Raw genomic sequence first — 17,427 nt, 5'->3', positions numbered from 1 at the left:
CTGCTAATAATTTGATGCAGACTTTTTTTTCTGTCTTAATTCTGTCCCCATAAACTTGCAATTCTGTACCTGAGGTATCGTTACAAAAGTGGAATTCCAAGCAAAACAACAAACTGGTCAATGCCCCCAAATCTTGATCATATTATTGGTTATGGAATCCTTTGTCGATCCATACTCCCGATCCAGCCAAGAGTCCAGTCCCAATCAATCCAGTTGCGGAATTCATCCGGGAGGTGCCTTCTTTGGTCCCAGCGAAGTAGAGGAGATATAGGCACTCCTGGGAGAAATCGTTCTGCACGGGCGCCGGTACACCAGGGTTCCCAGTAAGGAACCCGATGACGAGAGTTCCCAAAATCGACGAACTTGACATGAAGCGACCCAGGAGGATTATTATTATCCTGCAGGACCATCACGTTCCGTGGATGGGTATCACAATGAAAAACATTGTAGGTATACATCAAGGATTCTATGTCGACGACCGCCTTCATGATAGCCTGGCGTGTTTCTTGTGAGAAGTCTGCAGGATTCAATGCGTTCATGGAAATGCCTGGCAACAGTTGTATAAGGATGAGTCGGACAGAGCGAGTTTCGACTCTGTCAGGAATTGGAAGTTCGAGGGTGAATGAACCATAGAACTTTGTATCATCGTCCCTTGCAGGGGCTGGAGCATTTCATAGGCGGCAACCTCGTTGGCATATGAGGAAAGGATCCGCAGCATCCTCATCTGTATGATCATGATAGAGAGGGTCGTGGACAGCGATGGTATGGTTGATATACTCTCTGGAAGGTCGAGGATTTGAACAGTAACAAGCTGAGCAGCATGCTTATCTCCTGTGTGGATTGAGTCGATGATCTTGAAGTGAATTGGATCTGTTCCTGTCTGTCCGGGCGCTGGAGGGTTCCTTATGCCACGCTCCACAGGATCTACACTTTCTCGTTCCCTCATAGTCTTAGCGGTCCAAGAGCGATTATAAATTGGAGGCGGGGGTACATAGGAGAAAGCGCGGAATTCTTGCCCTGGGACATAGGGATGAGGAGGCTTTGGCGCGCTGAACGCTTGCTTTTCTGGCAAAAAGTTCGTTGGCCAGTTGGTAGTTGGGTGGGTGACCACCAGCGAATCCTGGCTGTTGTATGTTTTTATTTTTTTGGCGTTTTATCCATTCTGCTTATCTCACTGTACCTGAGAGCATCGTCAAGATCCGTTCGTTGTACGGAGTCGGACTGCGGAGCAGCTTCCCCAGTGGGTTCTGGTTAACGTCATCCCGCTCGAGAGCTCGATTTAGCTCTGCTATATTTAAAGCTCCCCCGCCGCGGGGATCGAGACCTCATCCCTAGACGCCACGATTCTCCTTCTCTTCAAGGGCTACAAAAAAAAGACTAACTAGTAACTACGCAATTGCTTGCTCGAGTTACAAAAAAAAAGAATAATCATGTCTCAGACAGCTCTGATCACTGGCGCAACAGGCCTCCTCGGCAGGGAGGTACTGAAAGCTTTCAAACGTGCTGGTTGGTTGACGGTCGGGCAGGGATTCACGAGAGCAGCGCCGCCGACGATCTTGAAGGCGAATTTGGAGGAGCCAGACGAGATTAAGAAGCTGCTGGATGAGGTGAAGTGAGTTGACCTTTTGTCATTGTCATTTTGTTTCCAAGTTTTGTTCCAGAGACACAGATTGGATCCACGCTGACAAGGACAAGCATAGGCCGCAGGTAGTAGTCCATTGTACGTATCCAAATCCGCATTCGAGTGAGTTTGTGTCAGCGAACTGAACTCGATATTGAATCTGCTATATTACAGGCGCTGCAAACCGCTCTCCTGATGCGTGCGAGAAAAACCCCGAACAAGCACAACGGATCAATGTCGAAGCTACCCGTGTCCTCACAGAGGAAACCTCTTCGCGAGGTGCTCTTCTCATCTACATCTCGACCGACTACGTCTTCCCGGGCGTCGAAGGCGAAGCACCGTACGAAGCGTCCGCACCAACTGGGCCCACGAACCGATACGGCGAGATGAAGCGCGACGGCGAGATCGCCACCCTCGAAGCGACGCGCGACAGCGGCCTCGGGGTTGTTCTTCGCGTGCCACTCCTCTACGGCCCTGCAGAGAAGAACAGCGAGAGCGCCGTGAACGTGCTGCTGGACGCCGTCGAGAAGGCGCGGGACCCCAATGCCGGCGTGAAGGTGGACGACTGGGCACAGCGGTACCCGACGAACACGGAGGACGTAGGCAGGGTGTGCAACGACATCGCGGTGCGGTACATCCGGCAAAAGGACCAGATCAAGTCGCTGCCCAAGATCCTGCAGTTCTCGTCCGAGGATCGAATGACCAAGTACGAAATCTGCGAGAAATTCGCCCAGATCCTGGCGGTGCCGATTCCCGGAATGATCCGGAACCAGGAGGGGAACGACCCCAATTCGCCAGTCAAGCGACCTTTCAATACGAAGTTATCAACGAAGGAGCTGCAGGATCTAGGGATCAATATCCAGACGCAGAACTTTGAGACTTGGTGGTGAGTCCATAGTCATAAGCCCTGCCGGTCCTGTTTGACTTGTGCATGCTGATGTCGTTGGCTGTATAGGAGATTCTACCTGGGTGCTTACAAGAAGTGAAAAGGACCAGACAGATAATTCCTACAATGTGTATATATGCCATTTCAAATCTACTGATCTGAATATCAAGGGAACCAAAATCGAGAGATACATTTCAATTTGGCAACAGGTTGCCTAGGCTAGCGAGCACACAGCATCACATCACTGACGTGGACAGTTGAAACTTCTTTCCGAGATAGACGTGTCATTTTTGGCATTGTAGATGTGGAGTCGTGCTAGTTAATCCTAACTCACTTTTTTGGCTGAAGATCTCTGAAGAAGCAAACAAAGAGGAGAGAATAATCCCATCAAGCCAGTCGACTCTTCCAGACAAAGAAAGAAAATGCCGAAAAAAAGAAGGTATAAGTTAACAATTAACAATACACATTAATACCGAAGAAGGGTTTAAAAAAGGATATGCACCTCGTGATCTACACATATTCCACAGGGTATGCGAGATCTTCAAGCTTATTGCAGCCCTTACAGCACACCGCACCTGCAAGGAAAGAAGGCATGCAGCATGCACTCACTCAATTATCATTCTACTTACTCCATAAATTGGGACCAACAAACAATGTGGGGACCCGACATTTCTACCCGCGTTTTTTTTTTAGTGCCTAACCTACCCAAGCAGGTATGGTGGGTGCCCGGGGCTAATTAATTAATTAGATTATTCACGGGAGTGGATGACCTAAAAACCTAACAACTTTGTTCAACTGGGGAGGTCTGAGAAGGGGAATCTGATATTGCATTTATTCGAATCTGGTAAAGGAGATTATCATCATGTTACTATATAAATAAATATAAAGAAGTACGCATCCTGCAGATCTTAGTTGTCGATCGCCATGACGTACCAATGTAATGAATGTCCCCGATTAATGTCCTGTTCCTGGGAAATCAAGATTAGGACTGTGGAGCTCAACCCCCAATTGGAGAAGCCGCCGCGAAGGGGGCGCCTTTCCCTCTGAAGAGAAAAAAAATCCCCCCAATTTAAAATAAATGCGCACCAGTATGAAGTTAGTTATGGATGGGGGCCCTATTATTAGTTTAGGAGCTTTTATTTCCCTTGCCCTCTCTCCCTCTCTCTCTTACTTGCAGTCTTGCTCTGGCTCTCTGCTTCTCTGTGTAGCAGCCAAGCCGGGTCTGTCTGTGCGCATGCGTCCCTACAAATAATAAGAATAATTTCATGCGCTTATGGTGTTGCGCAAGTGACATCCTGTCTTAGTTGCACACACTTTTGCGATTCAGGGGGTTAAGGGCATGCGCCTCTTGTTTTTCCATTTGAATGCAATTGAAAGGACAACCAGAATATGGTCGACCTCTTCAGAGCGTTGCTCCTAACTGTCGCGTGCTCCCTGCAACCTAATTTCTGATTAATCTACTCTGTACAGTTCATGACCTATCACCGGCGATCCCGGACTAGGGGGGCACTGCAGAAAAGACTGCAGCGCATCGCAAACTTCGGAATCAGCAGAACATCCTTGTTTAAAGAGTCGAAGGAGAGGCGCTGAACAGCACTGACATCGCGATTTGTTCCCTGTATCTCAATTTCAATTTTGGGGGGGACTTAATTGCTTGTTCAAGGGACTGGAGTTAGGCATTCAGAACCAGGTTGTCGCATTCCAATTTGGGTGGGAGCTAGACCGTGAATTTCCTCCTCTCCTCTTCACTGCGCAGTTGTTTCTTCACCCATCGCGCAAGCTTTCCAGCGACCTTCAATTCACGCAACCACATGGGTGACCATCTAGCGCAGCCTGGTCGTGATGACTAAAAATTGAAAGGGCGCCCATGTGATATTTGGCGTGCACTAGTGACTGTGTTTCTGGAGGTCATTGCTGGGATCAAGCTTATATGCGCTGCACGCAGACTTTCATCTCTGAACCTTGACTCCTAACACACCATGATGACCACCATGGAGCCTGCGACGGATACTCCAAGTACCCCGTCAGCTGCGCCTGCTCAGGCACCGCCTAAGTTCTCACGATATCGATCTGTTAGACAGGCTGCTGCAAAAGCTCAGGCTCACGCCGAGGCCCCAGTCTCCTCGCCTGCTCCTGCTCTGCCTAACACGCAGCAGAATGATGTTGCAGCAAAACCAAAAAGTGAAACAATTGCAAGAAGTATGTCTAGATATCGCCGTGCTAGGCAGGCTGCAACTACTCAGGCCCCTGTGCCAAGTGTGCCTACCTCCATTCCCCCCAAGCAGCCCCAGCCGGTGACGTCGCCTCCGATGCCAGATCATGGCTTCCCTCAGGTGACGCCACAACAAGCTGAAGCTCAAGAGAAATTGGAAAAGCTGAACCTAGCTGAAAGGAACCTGAGGAAAGAAGATGCCGTGCCATCGAGACAGGTTGTCGATGATGATGACGAGCGTGAGTTGTCAGCTCAAGAGAAGGAGAGGATGAGGCAAGAAGCCATGGAACGGTTGACGGGGGCAGGCAGGCCACAGACAGCACGTGCTCGGGATTCTTCCAGGTCACGAGAGCCCCAGCATCATCCTCAGAGACCCCCAGAGAAGAGACGTGAAGAAAGGCAACCACCACAGGAAAACACAGAACAAAAACGTCTTTCCTGGAAAGAGAAACTAGGCTTCTCGCGCCCCAAGACTCATGCGGACGGACGTCAGCCCCATGACACTTCGAAGAAGGATGCCACGAAGGAGCCTGGTGGTGGATTTGGCCCAGGCATCGATGCTCCCATTTCTGCTGTTAATTCTGGCGAGAGAAGAGTCTTGGTGAAATGCAATGCGTCGTCGATCAACCTACCAGTAACCCCTACCACGCGTGCCAGAGACATCATTTTCTCAGCATTGAATTGCCTGTCAGAGCCAGACATTGACCCTAACACGGCAATTCTCCTGGAGTCTTTTTCTCTACTCGGCCTTGAACGGCCGTTACGAAGATATGAGCACGTACGAGACGTCATGAACTCATGGGCCACTGATACCCAGAACTCCTTGATCATTACACCTCCATCCTATGATGGTGCAGGTGAGAGACTAGAAGTCGAAGCCGCCCCGCGCGAGCAGCCCAAGGATGCTACATTCCACCTGTACCACTCCCAGAAGCCTGGGAAATGGGACAAACGATATGTTACTCTGCGTTCTGACGGCCAAGTTTCTGTGTCCAAGAAGCCGGATGGTCAAGAGGCGACGAACATCTGCCATCTATCGGACTTTGATATCTACTCCCCCACACACCGCGAGACGAAGAAGCTGAAGCCACCGAAGAAGCTGTGCTTCGCAATCAAGAGCCAACAAAAGTCATCTATGTTCATCTCTACCGAGAACTTTGTCCATTTCTTTGCCACCAGCGACGCTGAACTGGCCCAAAATTGGTACGATGCCGTCCACGGTTGGCGGAGTTGGTATTTGGTCAATATTCTCGGAGAAGGTCAGAAGCAGAACGACTCTTCCAATTCATCCAAATCTGGAGACTTGTCTCGCTCAGCTTCACGCCGTAAGCGAAATAGTTGCGAGTCGACACCGTATCAGCTAGGATCATTCACTCCGCTGCTTGACATTGATTCAGTTGGACGGAATGAAGACACGTCTTCCAATAAAAAGGCCGGCCAACCGAGTACAACTCAAGAGATGTACCTCCGCAAGAAGCAGACTCGTACCCATGCGCCTCCTCCTTCATCATTTCCGATGTCACTTGCTGCTGACACGGAAGATGATCAACAGAGTGCCGGATATGGCAAGACTACTTGCCCCAGAGATGACGACTCAGAGACATTTTCCCCAACAGGGCTTCTGGGCAGGACCTATAGTCTGCGAAAGGAGGCTCAGCGCGAGAGGGAAGCAAAGTTGGCGAGAGAAAATTCAAGCGAGGAGCCAGTGTTTTCCGGTCTGCTAAAGAACTTGGGTTCACCAACCTCTCCATCGTCGGCAAATAACCCTATCAGTAATCCTCCGAGCCGCCAACCCAGTCAAGCCAGTCGATCAAATACAATGCGCTCAATTNACCCCCCAGAATTCGACAAGCGTGGACGGTCGAATTCCAACCGTCAGCAACCCAAGCCGCTTGTGGACCTGACGCCTGTCTTCCGCGAGCCGCCGCAGCATTCCCGTAAGGGTCATGGGGTAAAGGTCGCGCCGGGTGTGCCTCTTGTCGAGGCTGCCACTGGACCTGAGCTTGCGCCCGGTGCGGTTGCCATACCCCCTGCGACGACCTGGAGACGGCCAGAAGCACAGAGCAGGCCCGCAACGGCCAGAGAGGCATCATCCGCTCGTCATCGCGCGAACTCGGCCCGCAGCCAGCACCAGATGCCGCAGAATAATCTGGTCAGTGACCTGAGCTCTCCTGTGAGTCCTGAAAATCCGTTCACGCCTAGCAGCCTTTTGGCCCGCTCGATGCAACCGGCTACATCATCCTCGACCACAGGGATTGGCCGTGGGGTCGCCACCGGTGACCGGAATGCGAGCAAACCGTTGCTTGATATGACGCCGAAAAGCGAGTTTGCCGAAGGTAGTCTGCTGCGCAATCTGGAGAAGGGACTCTAGGTCAGCAAGAAATAAGTATTCAGGAGAAGACATGTTGACGGGTACTTACTATCTTTGAACTTGTCCCATCTGCGGTCGTTCGCGCCACGATAAAAACTTCTTTGTCTTCTGTCGACAAATTCCTTTTCCGGATTGGACCCTTACGCTGCTTCTAAGGATTTCTCCGGTCGACATCGTCTTTCGTGTCCACATATCATTCTCCTGCCCTTATTTTCTCATCGAGTTCCCTTTCCTCACCAGACACGTCTTCAGATACTTTCTCTGAGCAGCAAAGCTTTCGTTATGATTCCCTATCACCACCTTTTTTTCCCTTCTCCCGAATTCAACATGAGCTCTCGAGGGTCAGACTTTTCCTAACTCGCGAATACCCCCTGAACATCCCCTCGTTTGTTTCTTCAATTATCCCCATTTCGGCTGTCTTTTCTTGTTTGTACACCATTTCCTTTTCATTTCGTACTGGAGTCCGGACGAGCATTCATTTTTCCAAGAATAAATACCCAAGGGATGGAAATTTTGTCCTTACGAATGAGTCACGGCCTCGAAATACGTCTGCATCTGTATCTGCATCTCTTTTTTATTTCCTGTACTATTATTATTACGTTAAAAAAAAGAAAAGACAAAAGGAGACTCCGGTGGGAAAAAAAAATATGTCAGAATGGAAGGAAAATGGTGGGCAAAAAAAAAAACAATATCCAGTAATTTAGATCGATTCGAACAAACACCAAACGAGGCTCTGTCTGTCGTGTTATTATTCTATTAAAAATCACGTAAGGATTCACAGTAGGCATGCGAAAGGTACTGTAAGCAGATCGACCAAATGCTGCGAATCGTGATAAAAATAATCTCGCGTCGGGAGGGGAAAAGAGAAATAAAAATAAGCAATGACGTCGATGGAGGTCTTCCTCTTCCCCACCATGGAGAAAGAGAAAGTCAATTGATTGACAAAACCAGCAACTTTCTTTTCGGCGCATTTCGATTATTACATTGCATGCCTTTTCTTATTACTCGCAAAAATCTTCTTATTCTTGTCCTGGAAATCTTCCTCATCCCTATCCTCTCTGCTTACTTCTTTCCGATCTTGAACTTCGTCACCGGTGTGATAAGCCCGATCAGAAATAATCACCCCGCTCCGAGCACTACCACAACTACAACTCCTCATTCTCCTTCTCCTCCTTCAACGACTACAACAACAGCAGCAGCAATAACGCTAACGACTCCGCCGCCGCCGACAGCAACGACAATGACATCCTGGTTCCAGAAACAATTCACCCTTCCCCCGCGCTCGCGCGGCTCGTACCTAATCACAGACTACGTGCTGAACGAACTGCCCGAGATCAAAAACTACAAGGTCGGCCTGCTGCACCTGTTCATCCAGCACACGAGCTGCGCGCTGTCGCTGAACGAGAACTGGGACGAGGATGTGCGCGAGGACATGAGCGATGCGCTGGACCGCATTGTGCCCGTGGACCGGAAGGGGAATCTTTATCGGCATAGTGCCGAGGGGGAGGATGATATGCCTGTAAGAAACAAGAACATTACTTTTCTGGAAATCACTTTTTGGAATTGGGGATTTTTTTTTAGCTAATCATTGTTCGTTGTTGGGTTAGGCACATATCAAGTCTGCCCTCATCGGCGCCTCTGTCACTATCCCCATCTCTAATGGCCGTCTGGCTACGGGCACCTGGCAGGGGATCTGGTATCTCGAGTTCCGCGCCAGTAGGCACACGAGGAGAGTCGTGGCCACCATCCAGGGCGAGAAGGCGTGACTAGATATCAACAGCGATCATGAGCATAAACTATAATACGTACGGTTACTTAGACGAGACAGGCTTCTATTTCGGCCCTTTTTTCCTTCGATTGATACAGTACAATGCGAGTCGATTTGTCGCACTATAGAGTCGCTAATCTAAAGCGTCGACCTGGCGGTTCCGGGGTCTCCGTCTATCTTTGTGATTTCTCTTCGGATAAAATGTACATACATATACGCGATGGAGCCATCCGAAGGGTACCAAACAAAAGGGGAAAAAGAAACAAAAATGAGATCGTCAACGCCACAGACAAAGGAAAAGCAGAGGTCGATGTCAGGACCTGATATATGTATGCTATTCGAATCGTTTATCTTTTCTCAGCTGCTCCTTCTGTGAGTCGCTGCGTCTCCTCGGCCGCTTCGTCAGTAGGCTCGAGTGGGTAGCTCGTAGACGGCAAGGACTTGAGGTACTCGCGGTGCTGCTCGTGGGCCTGGACAGTCGCCGTTAGCCGGTGACAAATGTAAAGAATGTGACGCATTTTGAAAGAGAGGCTTACATATGGAAGGCCGCAGTATGTGCAGTAGACAATCTGAGGCTTGTCGACGTTGATGAAGATCTTGGGGTGGCCCAATGGACCACCACCGCCATCACAGGCAACAACTCGCTCCTTCTGCCACCGCACGGGTTGTTTGTGAATCAACTCGATCGCAGCGTATGGTCGGGGCTATTCCAACAATGTTAGCCGTATTCAATTGATCTAGAAAACGCCGAATATCTTGCTGAATTGCCAATATACTCCTCCAGCACGTCTCTTTCCTTCCACCAACACCTTCCCTTCTCAAGCAATTGGAGTATACACTTGCAAAAAAAATACTAACCTGATACTCCATAATCGTCTGCTCAAAGCGAGGGCCCGTCATGGCCAGCTCTCTCGGCTGCTGGCTCTTGGCCCAGGTCGTCGCCCGGTTCGGGGCCTGGAGCTGGCGGAGGCGCTCTCCCACTTCGGGGTCCTCCTGGAGGGGTTTACTCCAAGCATCCATCGGGTCGGAAGGAATGGCATTGCTCGGGGAGATGCTGGAAGTAGGCTTCTTCGGCGTGGGGTCGTTGACCGCGACGGGGTTCTCGCTCCAGCGAGGGGCGCTCACGGAGTAGCCGGCCCGCGACGCCAGGCGCGAAGACCGCGCCGACAGGGCGGTGATCCGGCTCCTGGCGGAGGAGAGCATCATGGTCGCGAGGAGCAGCGTGTGCTGGGGGGTGAGAGAGTGGCGATGATGCTATGATGAGGTTAAACGAGCGGATCGGATGGAGAGTTGAGGTTTGAGGATGGAGCTGGCCGGGGGGTCGGGCGGCGGTCGAGCCAATCGGCTAGCTGGCATTTGCTTTCCCGCCTTTTTTGCGGCGAAATCGTGTCCGCCTTCCAAAATCAAATCCATCAACTTGACCAACGACACACGTCTCAGCGCGACAGCGAAGAGACAGACCAGCAGTTAAATCAAGCCGGGTCTTGACAGGTCTCGAAGCGCGAGATGGTTACGTTGTAGAGCATTCAAGTTTCTCTCAGCAAACAATGCCCGACGCGTCGACGTCGGGCGCGAAGCCGGCGAAGACTATGTCTTCCCGGCTTCTGACCATGAAGGTAACATACAATTAACGCATATTTTTTGGAAATTTTCATGCTGATATAAATGTGTTAGTTTATGCAACGTGCTGCTGCAGCAGCAGCCGCAAATACGCCTTCAGGAACCCAATCACCCTCAGTGGAGGACCCTGACACTCCATCTCCCAAGCGACCGCGCTTGTCTGCGACCAGCAGTCCAGCGACTCCCAGTTCAGACCTGCAGGCGATATCGGCTGCTATTGCGGCGGAGGAACAGAAACGGGCCGAGGCAGTGGCGCGTCAGGCTGCTGAAGCCGGTGAAACGGAATGGGTGCTTGATTTTCCTGGTGCGGAAGGCAGCAAGACTGCTCCTGCGGGTTATTACGAGGCAGGATCTGTATTATCAGCGTATCCTGGACAGCCTCTGATTGTGCCTGCGGGGTCTTTGGACGCAGATGATGAGGATATGGTGTACGGAGGTCGAAGAAGCTATGGAAACTTCAAAAGAAAGAAGCAAAATGAGGTTAGCTCTTGATCAGTTTTTTTTTAACTTCTCTTTTTCTTCTTTCTTTTTTTCTATTTTCTAACACGAAACTACTCAATAGAAACAGCACGCAGAAGACGATTCCACCTCCGACTCTGACTCCGAAGACGACGACGATGACGAGGAGGACGAGGACGATGACGAGCTCAGCGAAACCGACTTAATCATCAAAAAGGCCAAGGCCAAATTAGAGAAGAAGGAAGCTAAGAAGAGCAAAAAGGAACACAAGAAAGAGCCGCAGAAGGAAATCCGTCTCTCCAAGCTCACGAGTATATCCGGCTCCGGAGGCGGAGGCGGAGGTCATAAGCATAAACATGGAGGCAAAAAGGGCAAGAAGAGATCACGATTATGAGAATGAATGATATATTGTAACCAAATCTTCCCATAGATGATGGTCATGCTTACGCTGTTGACTGACTGACATACATAACGTCAAAAAGTCAACTACGACGATCTGTGCATTACTTTTTTTTCCTTTTTCAAAGCGACATAAAATTTTGATTTAGTTTGGCTTTTATTACGACCTTGAATCGTGATTAATGTGCATGCAGATAGACATTCCTGCCATTGTGTCATGTCTTTCCTTAGCATTGGATGCAAGGGAGGAGGGAAAAAAAAGAGGATATCTCAGCCAAGTCATCTATTTCATTCCGTTGAGTAAGGTTACCGAGACCCTAGCATACAGTAGCAACAAGCATAATCTATCGTTAAACCAACCCACGCATACAGCCAATTAATGCCATATAGCATAACTCATAATACACGGAAATAAAAGAACACTCTTTATCGGAAGAATCGGATCCGATTAAGCTGCACGCACATGGGTATGCAGTCCATATGTTTCCGTGTTGGTACCATCGCCGTCGCGAAAGATATCCGAGTCGTTATCCGTGAATTCGTCACGATATGATACGGTGTTATCCTTATATGGTTTTCCTGAAGTAGCATCCCCATTGCTGACGTTGTCATCATCCCCATCAACGACTATGTCGACGTTATCTTCATCAATATCGTCGTGAAAATCCATGTGCTCCTCATCCCGCGCTAGTGGCGCCGCAGCGACGTTGGCCTCGGGATCATCTGAGAAGGCAGGATGTGGACGGTGTGCGGCGTGATCGTCGTGCAGCGATTGTCGAATACCAGCGCGCTCCTCGGCCTCGAGCTGCTTGGCGCGAGCTAGGGTTCTAGGCGGGTGTGTCAACAATGAGTTCAAAACAGGTGGGGACTTGAGATATTCTGGTCTGGCACCATCTGACTCTTGTTAGGATAATTTAACTAACCTCCGGTAGATATATATACCCGTGCCGACGCCAATGCAGATAGATACGATAATGCTGATGATGTTGACCGCTTTGGAGCCCGCGCTCATCTCTTCGTTGTTGCCCGACAAGATACGTAGTCGACTCCCAATGAAAGCCGGGACCATCAGCTTCGGGCTTATAATGGCCGTGGCCAGGCCATACCGCAGGGGATGAACGGTAGGAAAAGTAGAAATGGCGCCGTTGCAAATAGAGTACGGTAACGGACAGAGCCGAATCATACAAAGGAGCTTGAGGCCGTCATACTTGAGCGTCAACGCCAGGGCGGCGAAACGCTTGTCATGCTCCATCAGCCGGTGGACAAACTTGGAGAGGACGGTTCGCGAGACAATGAAGGCGCAAGTCGAGCCCACGACGGTAGCAGTCGTATAAACAATCCATCTACAAGAAAATAGTCAGGTCAATGGACATTTTCCCCTTCATCATATGGAAGTTGTCACGCACCCCTTCCAAAAACCAAAGACAAATCCCATTATCGTCCCAAGTGTCGACCAGCCCACCAATGGAGGAAAGGACACCGTGAAGACGCCCAGCCACAGGAGAATGTAAGCCAGCGGTGCATGCTCCCACTTCTCGGCCACAGGTCCCAGCCAGACGAAGATTTTACCAGTAAAGATCATGAACCCCACACCCAGGGCAGCGCTGAGCATAAAAGCAAACACGGCCAATGCCTTCTGCCCCAGTGTCATCTTCTCCCAGCGCTTCCTTAAGGCGCGCCAGGACGACTGTGCTTGGTTAATGATTTGGTCTCGGAAGGTCGCTGCCTCCCGGACAGAGATGGGCAGGGAGCCCCGTCTGCCAATGGAAGAATGGCTCCATTGTGGACGGATACTGGCAAATAATGGGGAATCCGACTCTTCGGGCGATGTGACGGGGAGAGACAATGCTCGCGCAGTGGACTCGTAATCGGCAGGCATCGCAACCGGTCGAGAGCAGCGAAGCCAGAAAACGAAGAGCCCGACGAGGAAGAGGGGAGAAACGAATCAACTAAATTCTCAGGCTCGACAACATTCGTCAGAAGATCTCAGCGTGTAGGTTTCCCACCGAGGGCTGATTGTTTGCCCTCGCGAGCGCCGCGGGACATGGGAGTGTGTTGTGGCTGTGGAGAGCAGTCTGCAAGCAGCAGCCGGCAATAGGAGCAGACTCAACTTTATACCAGCAGCCTATTCACGCAGACAACAGCATCAATATCAATAACGAAAGCAATACAGTAGGTTAAGGAGACTCTCGTGAGGGAGTAAAGAAGTCATGGTGTTGACAGCACCAGCAGAGCTGTCGCGGGTCTGTCCAGGCTCCAGCTTTCACGTCACGTACTGTAACGGGGGAGGTTTGGAGCCTCTTTTGAGCGGGAATTACCGGTATTACCCTTACCACCAAAACAACAGTCGCAGAGCAACACGTCATTTGGGGCATTCTCCTATCAACAACTGAGCAGCCCTCCAACCCTCCATTTCTTCTGGCTAATGACGCTCTAGATGCAATCTGCTGGCAGCGTCTCGATGCTGATGTCCGCCACAAGCAGCAGCGTGCTCATCTCGTAACGGATGGCTGGGAGTCTGTATCCAGGCCTGGAACAGGCGATTTGGCAAGGCCAGTCGCAGGGAGGGACCGACGCACCGCCACGTCTGCATGTTGGTGCCATTGGAGCCAGGATCAGCTCCCCACATCGTCTCCCCAGGCAGAGAGGTATCTCCGGTTATGTCCAGACGCAGGACGCATGGACGGCCTGGAGTCCGATCGGTGCTGTCAGGCACGAAGGATTAGACAAGATGCAGCCTGGGGGAAGAGGCCAAGAATCCAAGTCGATGGGACTGAGTAATGATAGTGATGCATCATGATTGTTTGGGTCGTGGCGGCAGAGCCAGGGCGGACCGCCTGAACTCAGAAGGGAAAGCCCGTCAGGAATTATTTAGCATCCCAATTTATCTAGGTAGTTATCGCCCGTAATAACAGCCAGCATCCCGTGTCGTCCTCCCCGGCCTTCTGCAAACAATCCCCCACAGCCCTTCTCCCATCATCCTGGCTGCCATCAGCCTATCCTGATCGCCGTTCCTCTCTTTCATCCGTTCGAGTTGTGTTCTTTGTTCTCTGGTCTTTCAGTGACGGCGTGGTGTACGATGTGACCCCAGCTGGATGCGCTTCCTGGGTCCCTCCGCGTCACCCCTGTAAACGTCCCCGCCGCATACTGCAAAACCACGCTCTTTCTCGCCCACACCCATTTCTGCTCCATGACGAAGCCCATGGGCTGTTTCTGATCTTCTTGTCGATATTATCTTCTTCTTTGTCTTTGTCTCTTTCCTTTTCCTTCGTCACCGTTCTTACCTCGACTGTTGTCGCCCTCTCAGCATGGTCTCCGAAGAACTCTTTGAAGCCTGTCTCCCGGTGCTGCGGGACTCCAGCCTAGATGAGGAGGAACAGATCGAGAAGGTCGAAGAGCTGCTGCGAGAAAAGGCCTCGCTATCAGGCTCTGCCCTGGAGAACGCCGTTCTCGACATCCTCTGGCGTAAACGCAACGATGGCCAGCCTGACGCTTCCCCTCCTCCCAGTCGCCATACGGTAATCCGACGCTCGTCTCCAGCTCCATGGCAGATTGCCCGTTCAGCAACTCCGCTCTCCTCGCCCTCTCAGACGGGCACGAGTCCTGCAGGGCCCTCTGGCCTTCATCACCCTCGCGCTGGGCTGCCACGCGCTCCCCTCTCCTCCACGGCCTCGCCGTTCACCTCGCCGCGCCCATCGCCCCGCTTAGCCTTCGCGCAGCCGATCCCACACTCTCCCAGTTTGAATGCCTACGAGTTTTCTGATCAGAGCCAGTCGTCCGATTTCTACGGCGATTTTGGCAGCGAAAGTAATGTCGACTGGCTTGTCGGGGATGACGCTACGAGTGTCACGTCCTCCGTGGGCGGGCTCAGCGCGTCGGCTCCCGAGTTCGTTCCTGATATGAGCCCGCATGATATCCTCCGATCGGTGTTAGGGGACCAGAAATCCAACGAAGAGATTGATGCCGCTCTGGAAGCAAATAGTTATGACCTAGGAGCCACCATTGCGGCGCTTTCGGAAAACAAGAACAAGAACAATTCTGGCCAGAAATCAGAAGAAGGCAAGATTCTGGTGGGGAAGTCGATAACGATGGAGCAGATTCGACCAGGGACTCCAGCGACCACTCGCAGCCCCGTGGTGTGCAAGTACTGGCTGTCGACCGGACAGTGTCTGCGGGCGGATTGTCGTTTCAGCCACGACTTAACGTCACATGTTTGCAAGTTAGTCACTACCCAAACCCCTGGCCATTCCCTCTCTACAGGATTAGCAACGCTGACAATAGTCTCGTAGATACTGGCTGAGTGGCAATTGTCTTGCGGGGGATAGCTGTCCGTTCTCACACGACCCAGCCTCCCTGATCGGAAATATGAATCTCAATGATGGCAACAACAATCAGGGTTCCTCGAATCAGCAACAGGGATTCCAGTTGGAGAACAATTACGAGGCATTTCCAGCTCTGCAACCCACTTCGGGAAGCGGAGACCAGTGGAGCAGTCCGTACCTTCGCAAGTACCCGAACCAGGCTCTGATTACGAACCCCGCTGTGGGCAATCCACCTTTGGGAGTTGGGAGACGAAACGGGGGAAGCCGGCCGCATTCTCGACCAACTAGCCGACACCAGCAGCGAGAAGCGAACCCCTCTCCGCTGTCCGTGGACGACCCAGAGGCCTTTCCCTCGCTCTCGGCCGCGAAAGGCTCCGGGAAGAAGCATCATGGCAAGCGAGGTGGTCATAACAACAAGGAAAACGTCCCAATTCGCTGGCCGATGTGGTACGCATGGCGCCTTCTCCCACCCCGGGTAAAGGCAAGTCGTCCAAGAATGGGAAAGAAAATGCCAAAACGCGAGAGCTCAGCGCTGCAGCCCAAGCGATTCCGGCACCCAAACACATCCCATGGCTGGAAACTGGGCCCAGGGCCAATCAGCAGTACATCAAATACCGGACAGACGCCATCCGCCATGGTACTGTCCGGAACAAGTTCTTGCAAAGGTAATGTCTGCCGCAGGATATATACCTCGATGTTTATAGTGTACAATATCTAACAGATCTGTCCAGTGCTGCGCAAGCTTGGAATCGCAATGACGCCCGAGCCGCAAAGGCCCTATCCCTCCGTGGTCAAGCAGAGAACGAAGCAATGCGAAAATGCCACCGCGAAGCTGCGCGACACCTGTATGAGGAACGGAATAAGCATCTTGCAAGCAATGGGCTGGACGAAGCCACTGAGGAGTTGTACGTCGACCTGCATGGTCTGCACCCCGAAGAGGCCGTTGAATATTTGGAGAAGATTCTCCGCAAGCACTCCAAGGAGGATCGGATCCTGTACGCCATCACGGGTACTGGCCATCACTCCAAGAATGGCAAGGACAAGGTGGGAAAGGCTGTGAAAGCCTGGCTGAATGAGTGGAAATATGTCTTCCGGGAATTCAGCGTGCCGGGTGAACGGGGTGGCTATGTGGGTGGTGTCCTCGGGATCGACCCGACGAGCTACGACAAGTCTATGGCCAAGAAGCTGGCTCAAGAGGGGGATGGAGAAGCAGCTGGCACCAGTAATAACCAGCCTGCCTCCACGGGCAAGATCCAGGTTCTCAAACGGGAAGACGTTGAAGCAGCGAAGGAGCAATAAAGAAGAGAGCATTCATCTAAATCCGAACAACCATTCCAAATCTGAATAACATAACCCGAAATAAGGGCTGGTATGAGTATGATTGATTCATTTGGATCTTTCTTTTATTTTTTCCTCTGGTGATAATCTATTCTCGTGTTATCATCCACAACACCAACACGCGATCCACAAAGAAAAAAAAGAAGAAAAAGAAATGAAAAGAAAAGAATCAAGCACGCTCACGCTCATGCTCATGTCATCACGAACTCAGATCTCAACTGACTGATTGATTGACTGACGGACTGACGGACTGATGGACTTGACTTGACGGACGCATTAAGCATTAACGAAAGCTACGACCTGGATACCCCCAGCAAGCAAGCAAGCAAGCAACTTGACATGACGCCAATATGCCCTGTGTGATGGAATGGATGCTATCTGATCGATGCTTTCGTGAAGTGAAGCTTAGATAGAGCGTAAGACAGAGAAAA

General features: G+C 51.2%; 8 protein-coding genes across 8 annotated transcripts; 5 read left to right on the top strand and 3 right to left on the bottom strand.

Moving 5' to 3' along the window:
- Positions 1-149: 149 nt before the first annotated feature.
- On the bottom strand, positions 150-1,190 carry T310_5974 (uncharacterized protein; the record flags this gene model as incomplete). The annotated part of the gene is made up of 3 exons (XM_013471189.1): positions 150-661; positions 778-1,120; positions 1,176-1,190. 3 exons carry the CDS (start codon positions 1,188-1,190, stop codon positions 150-152), a joined length of 870 nt encoding a protein of 289 aa, XP_013326643.1.
- Positions 1,191-1,430: 240 nt separating this feature from the next.
- T310_5973 (dTDP-4-dehydrorhamnose reductase) lies at positions 1,431-2,511 on the top strand (the record flags this gene model as incomplete). The annotated part of the gene is made up of 3 exons (XM_013471188.1): positions 1,431-1,612; positions 1,662-1,720; positions 1,796-2,511. The coding sequence occupies 3 exons, from the start codon at positions 1,431-1,433 to the stop codon at positions 2,509-2,511; spliced, it is 957 nt and encodes a 318-aa protein (XP_013326642.1).
- A 1,987-nt stretch (positions 2,512-4,498) lies between these two features.
- Positions 4,499-7,090, top strand: T310_5972 (uncharacterized protein; the record flags this gene model as incomplete). The annotated part of the gene is made up of 1 exon (XM_013471187.1): positions 4,499-7,090. The coding sequence occupies one exon, from the start codon at positions 4,499-4,501 to the stop codon at positions 7,088-7,090; it is 2,592 nt and encodes an 863-aa protein (XP_013326641.1).
- Positions 7,091-7,907: 817 nt separating this feature from the next.
- T310_5971 (UPF0047 domain protein) lies at positions 7,908-8,856 on the top strand (the record flags this gene model as incomplete). Its single annotated transcript, XM_013471186.1, has 2 exons — positions 7,908-8,609; positions 8,698-8,856. The coding sequence occupies 2 exons, from the start codon at positions 7,908-7,910 to the stop codon at positions 8,854-8,856; spliced, it is 861 nt and encodes a 286-aa protein (XP_013326640.1).
- Positions 8,857-9,205: 349 nt separating this feature from the next.
- Positions 9,206-10,061, bottom strand: T310_5970 (uncharacterized protein; the record flags this gene model as incomplete). Its single annotated transcript, XM_013471185.1, has 3 exons — positions 9,206-9,328; positions 9,395-9,562; positions 9,717-10,061. 3 exons carry the CDS (start codon positions 10,059-10,061, stop codon positions 9,206-9,208), a joined length of 636 nt encoding a protein of 211 aa, XP_013326639.1.
- Positions 10,062-10,405: 344 nt separating this feature from the next.
- On the top strand, positions 10,406-11,331 carry T310_5969 (uncharacterized protein; the record flags this gene model as incomplete). The annotated part of the gene is made up of 3 exons (XM_013471184.1): positions 10,406-10,474; positions 10,533-10,958; positions 11,047-11,331. 3 exons carry the CDS (start codon positions 10,406-10,408, stop codon positions 11,329-11,331), a joined length of 780 nt encoding a protein of 259 aa, XP_013326638.1.
- Positions 11,332-11,784: 453 nt separating this feature from the next.
- On the bottom strand, positions 11,785-13,215 carry T310_5968 (Golgi apparatus membrane protein tvp38; the record flags this gene model as incomplete). Its single annotated transcript, XM_013471183.1, has 3 exons — positions 11,785-12,163; positions 12,260-12,679; positions 12,743-13,215. 3 exons carry the CDS (start codon positions 13,213-13,215, stop codon positions 11,785-11,787), a joined length of 1,272 nt encoding a protein of 423 aa, XP_013326637.1.
- Positions 13,216-14,644: 1,429 nt separating this feature from the next.
- T310_5967 (CCCH zinc finger and SMR domain protein) lies at positions 14,645-16,957 on the top strand (the record flags this gene model as incomplete). The annotated part of the gene is made up of 3 exons (XM_013471182.1): positions 14,645-15,555; positions 15,662-16,323; positions 16,380-16,957. The coding sequence occupies 3 exons, from the start codon at positions 14,645-14,647 to the stop codon at positions 16,955-16,957; spliced, it is 2,151 nt and encodes a 716-aa protein (XP_013326636.1).
- Positions 16,958-17,427: the final 470 nt, after the last annotated feature.

This window comes from Rasamsonia emersonii, assembly GCF_000968595.1.
Source record: "Rasamsonia emersonii CBS 393.64 chromosome Unknown ctg1118621760350, whole genome shotgun sequence".
In the NCBI taxonomy this organism is placed as follows: domain Eukaryota; kingdom Fungi; phylum Ascomycota; class Eurotiomycetes; order Eurotiales; family Trichocomaceae; genus Rasamsonia; species Rasamsonia emersonii.
This window is presented reverse-complemented; position numbering and strand designations above follow the sequence as displayed.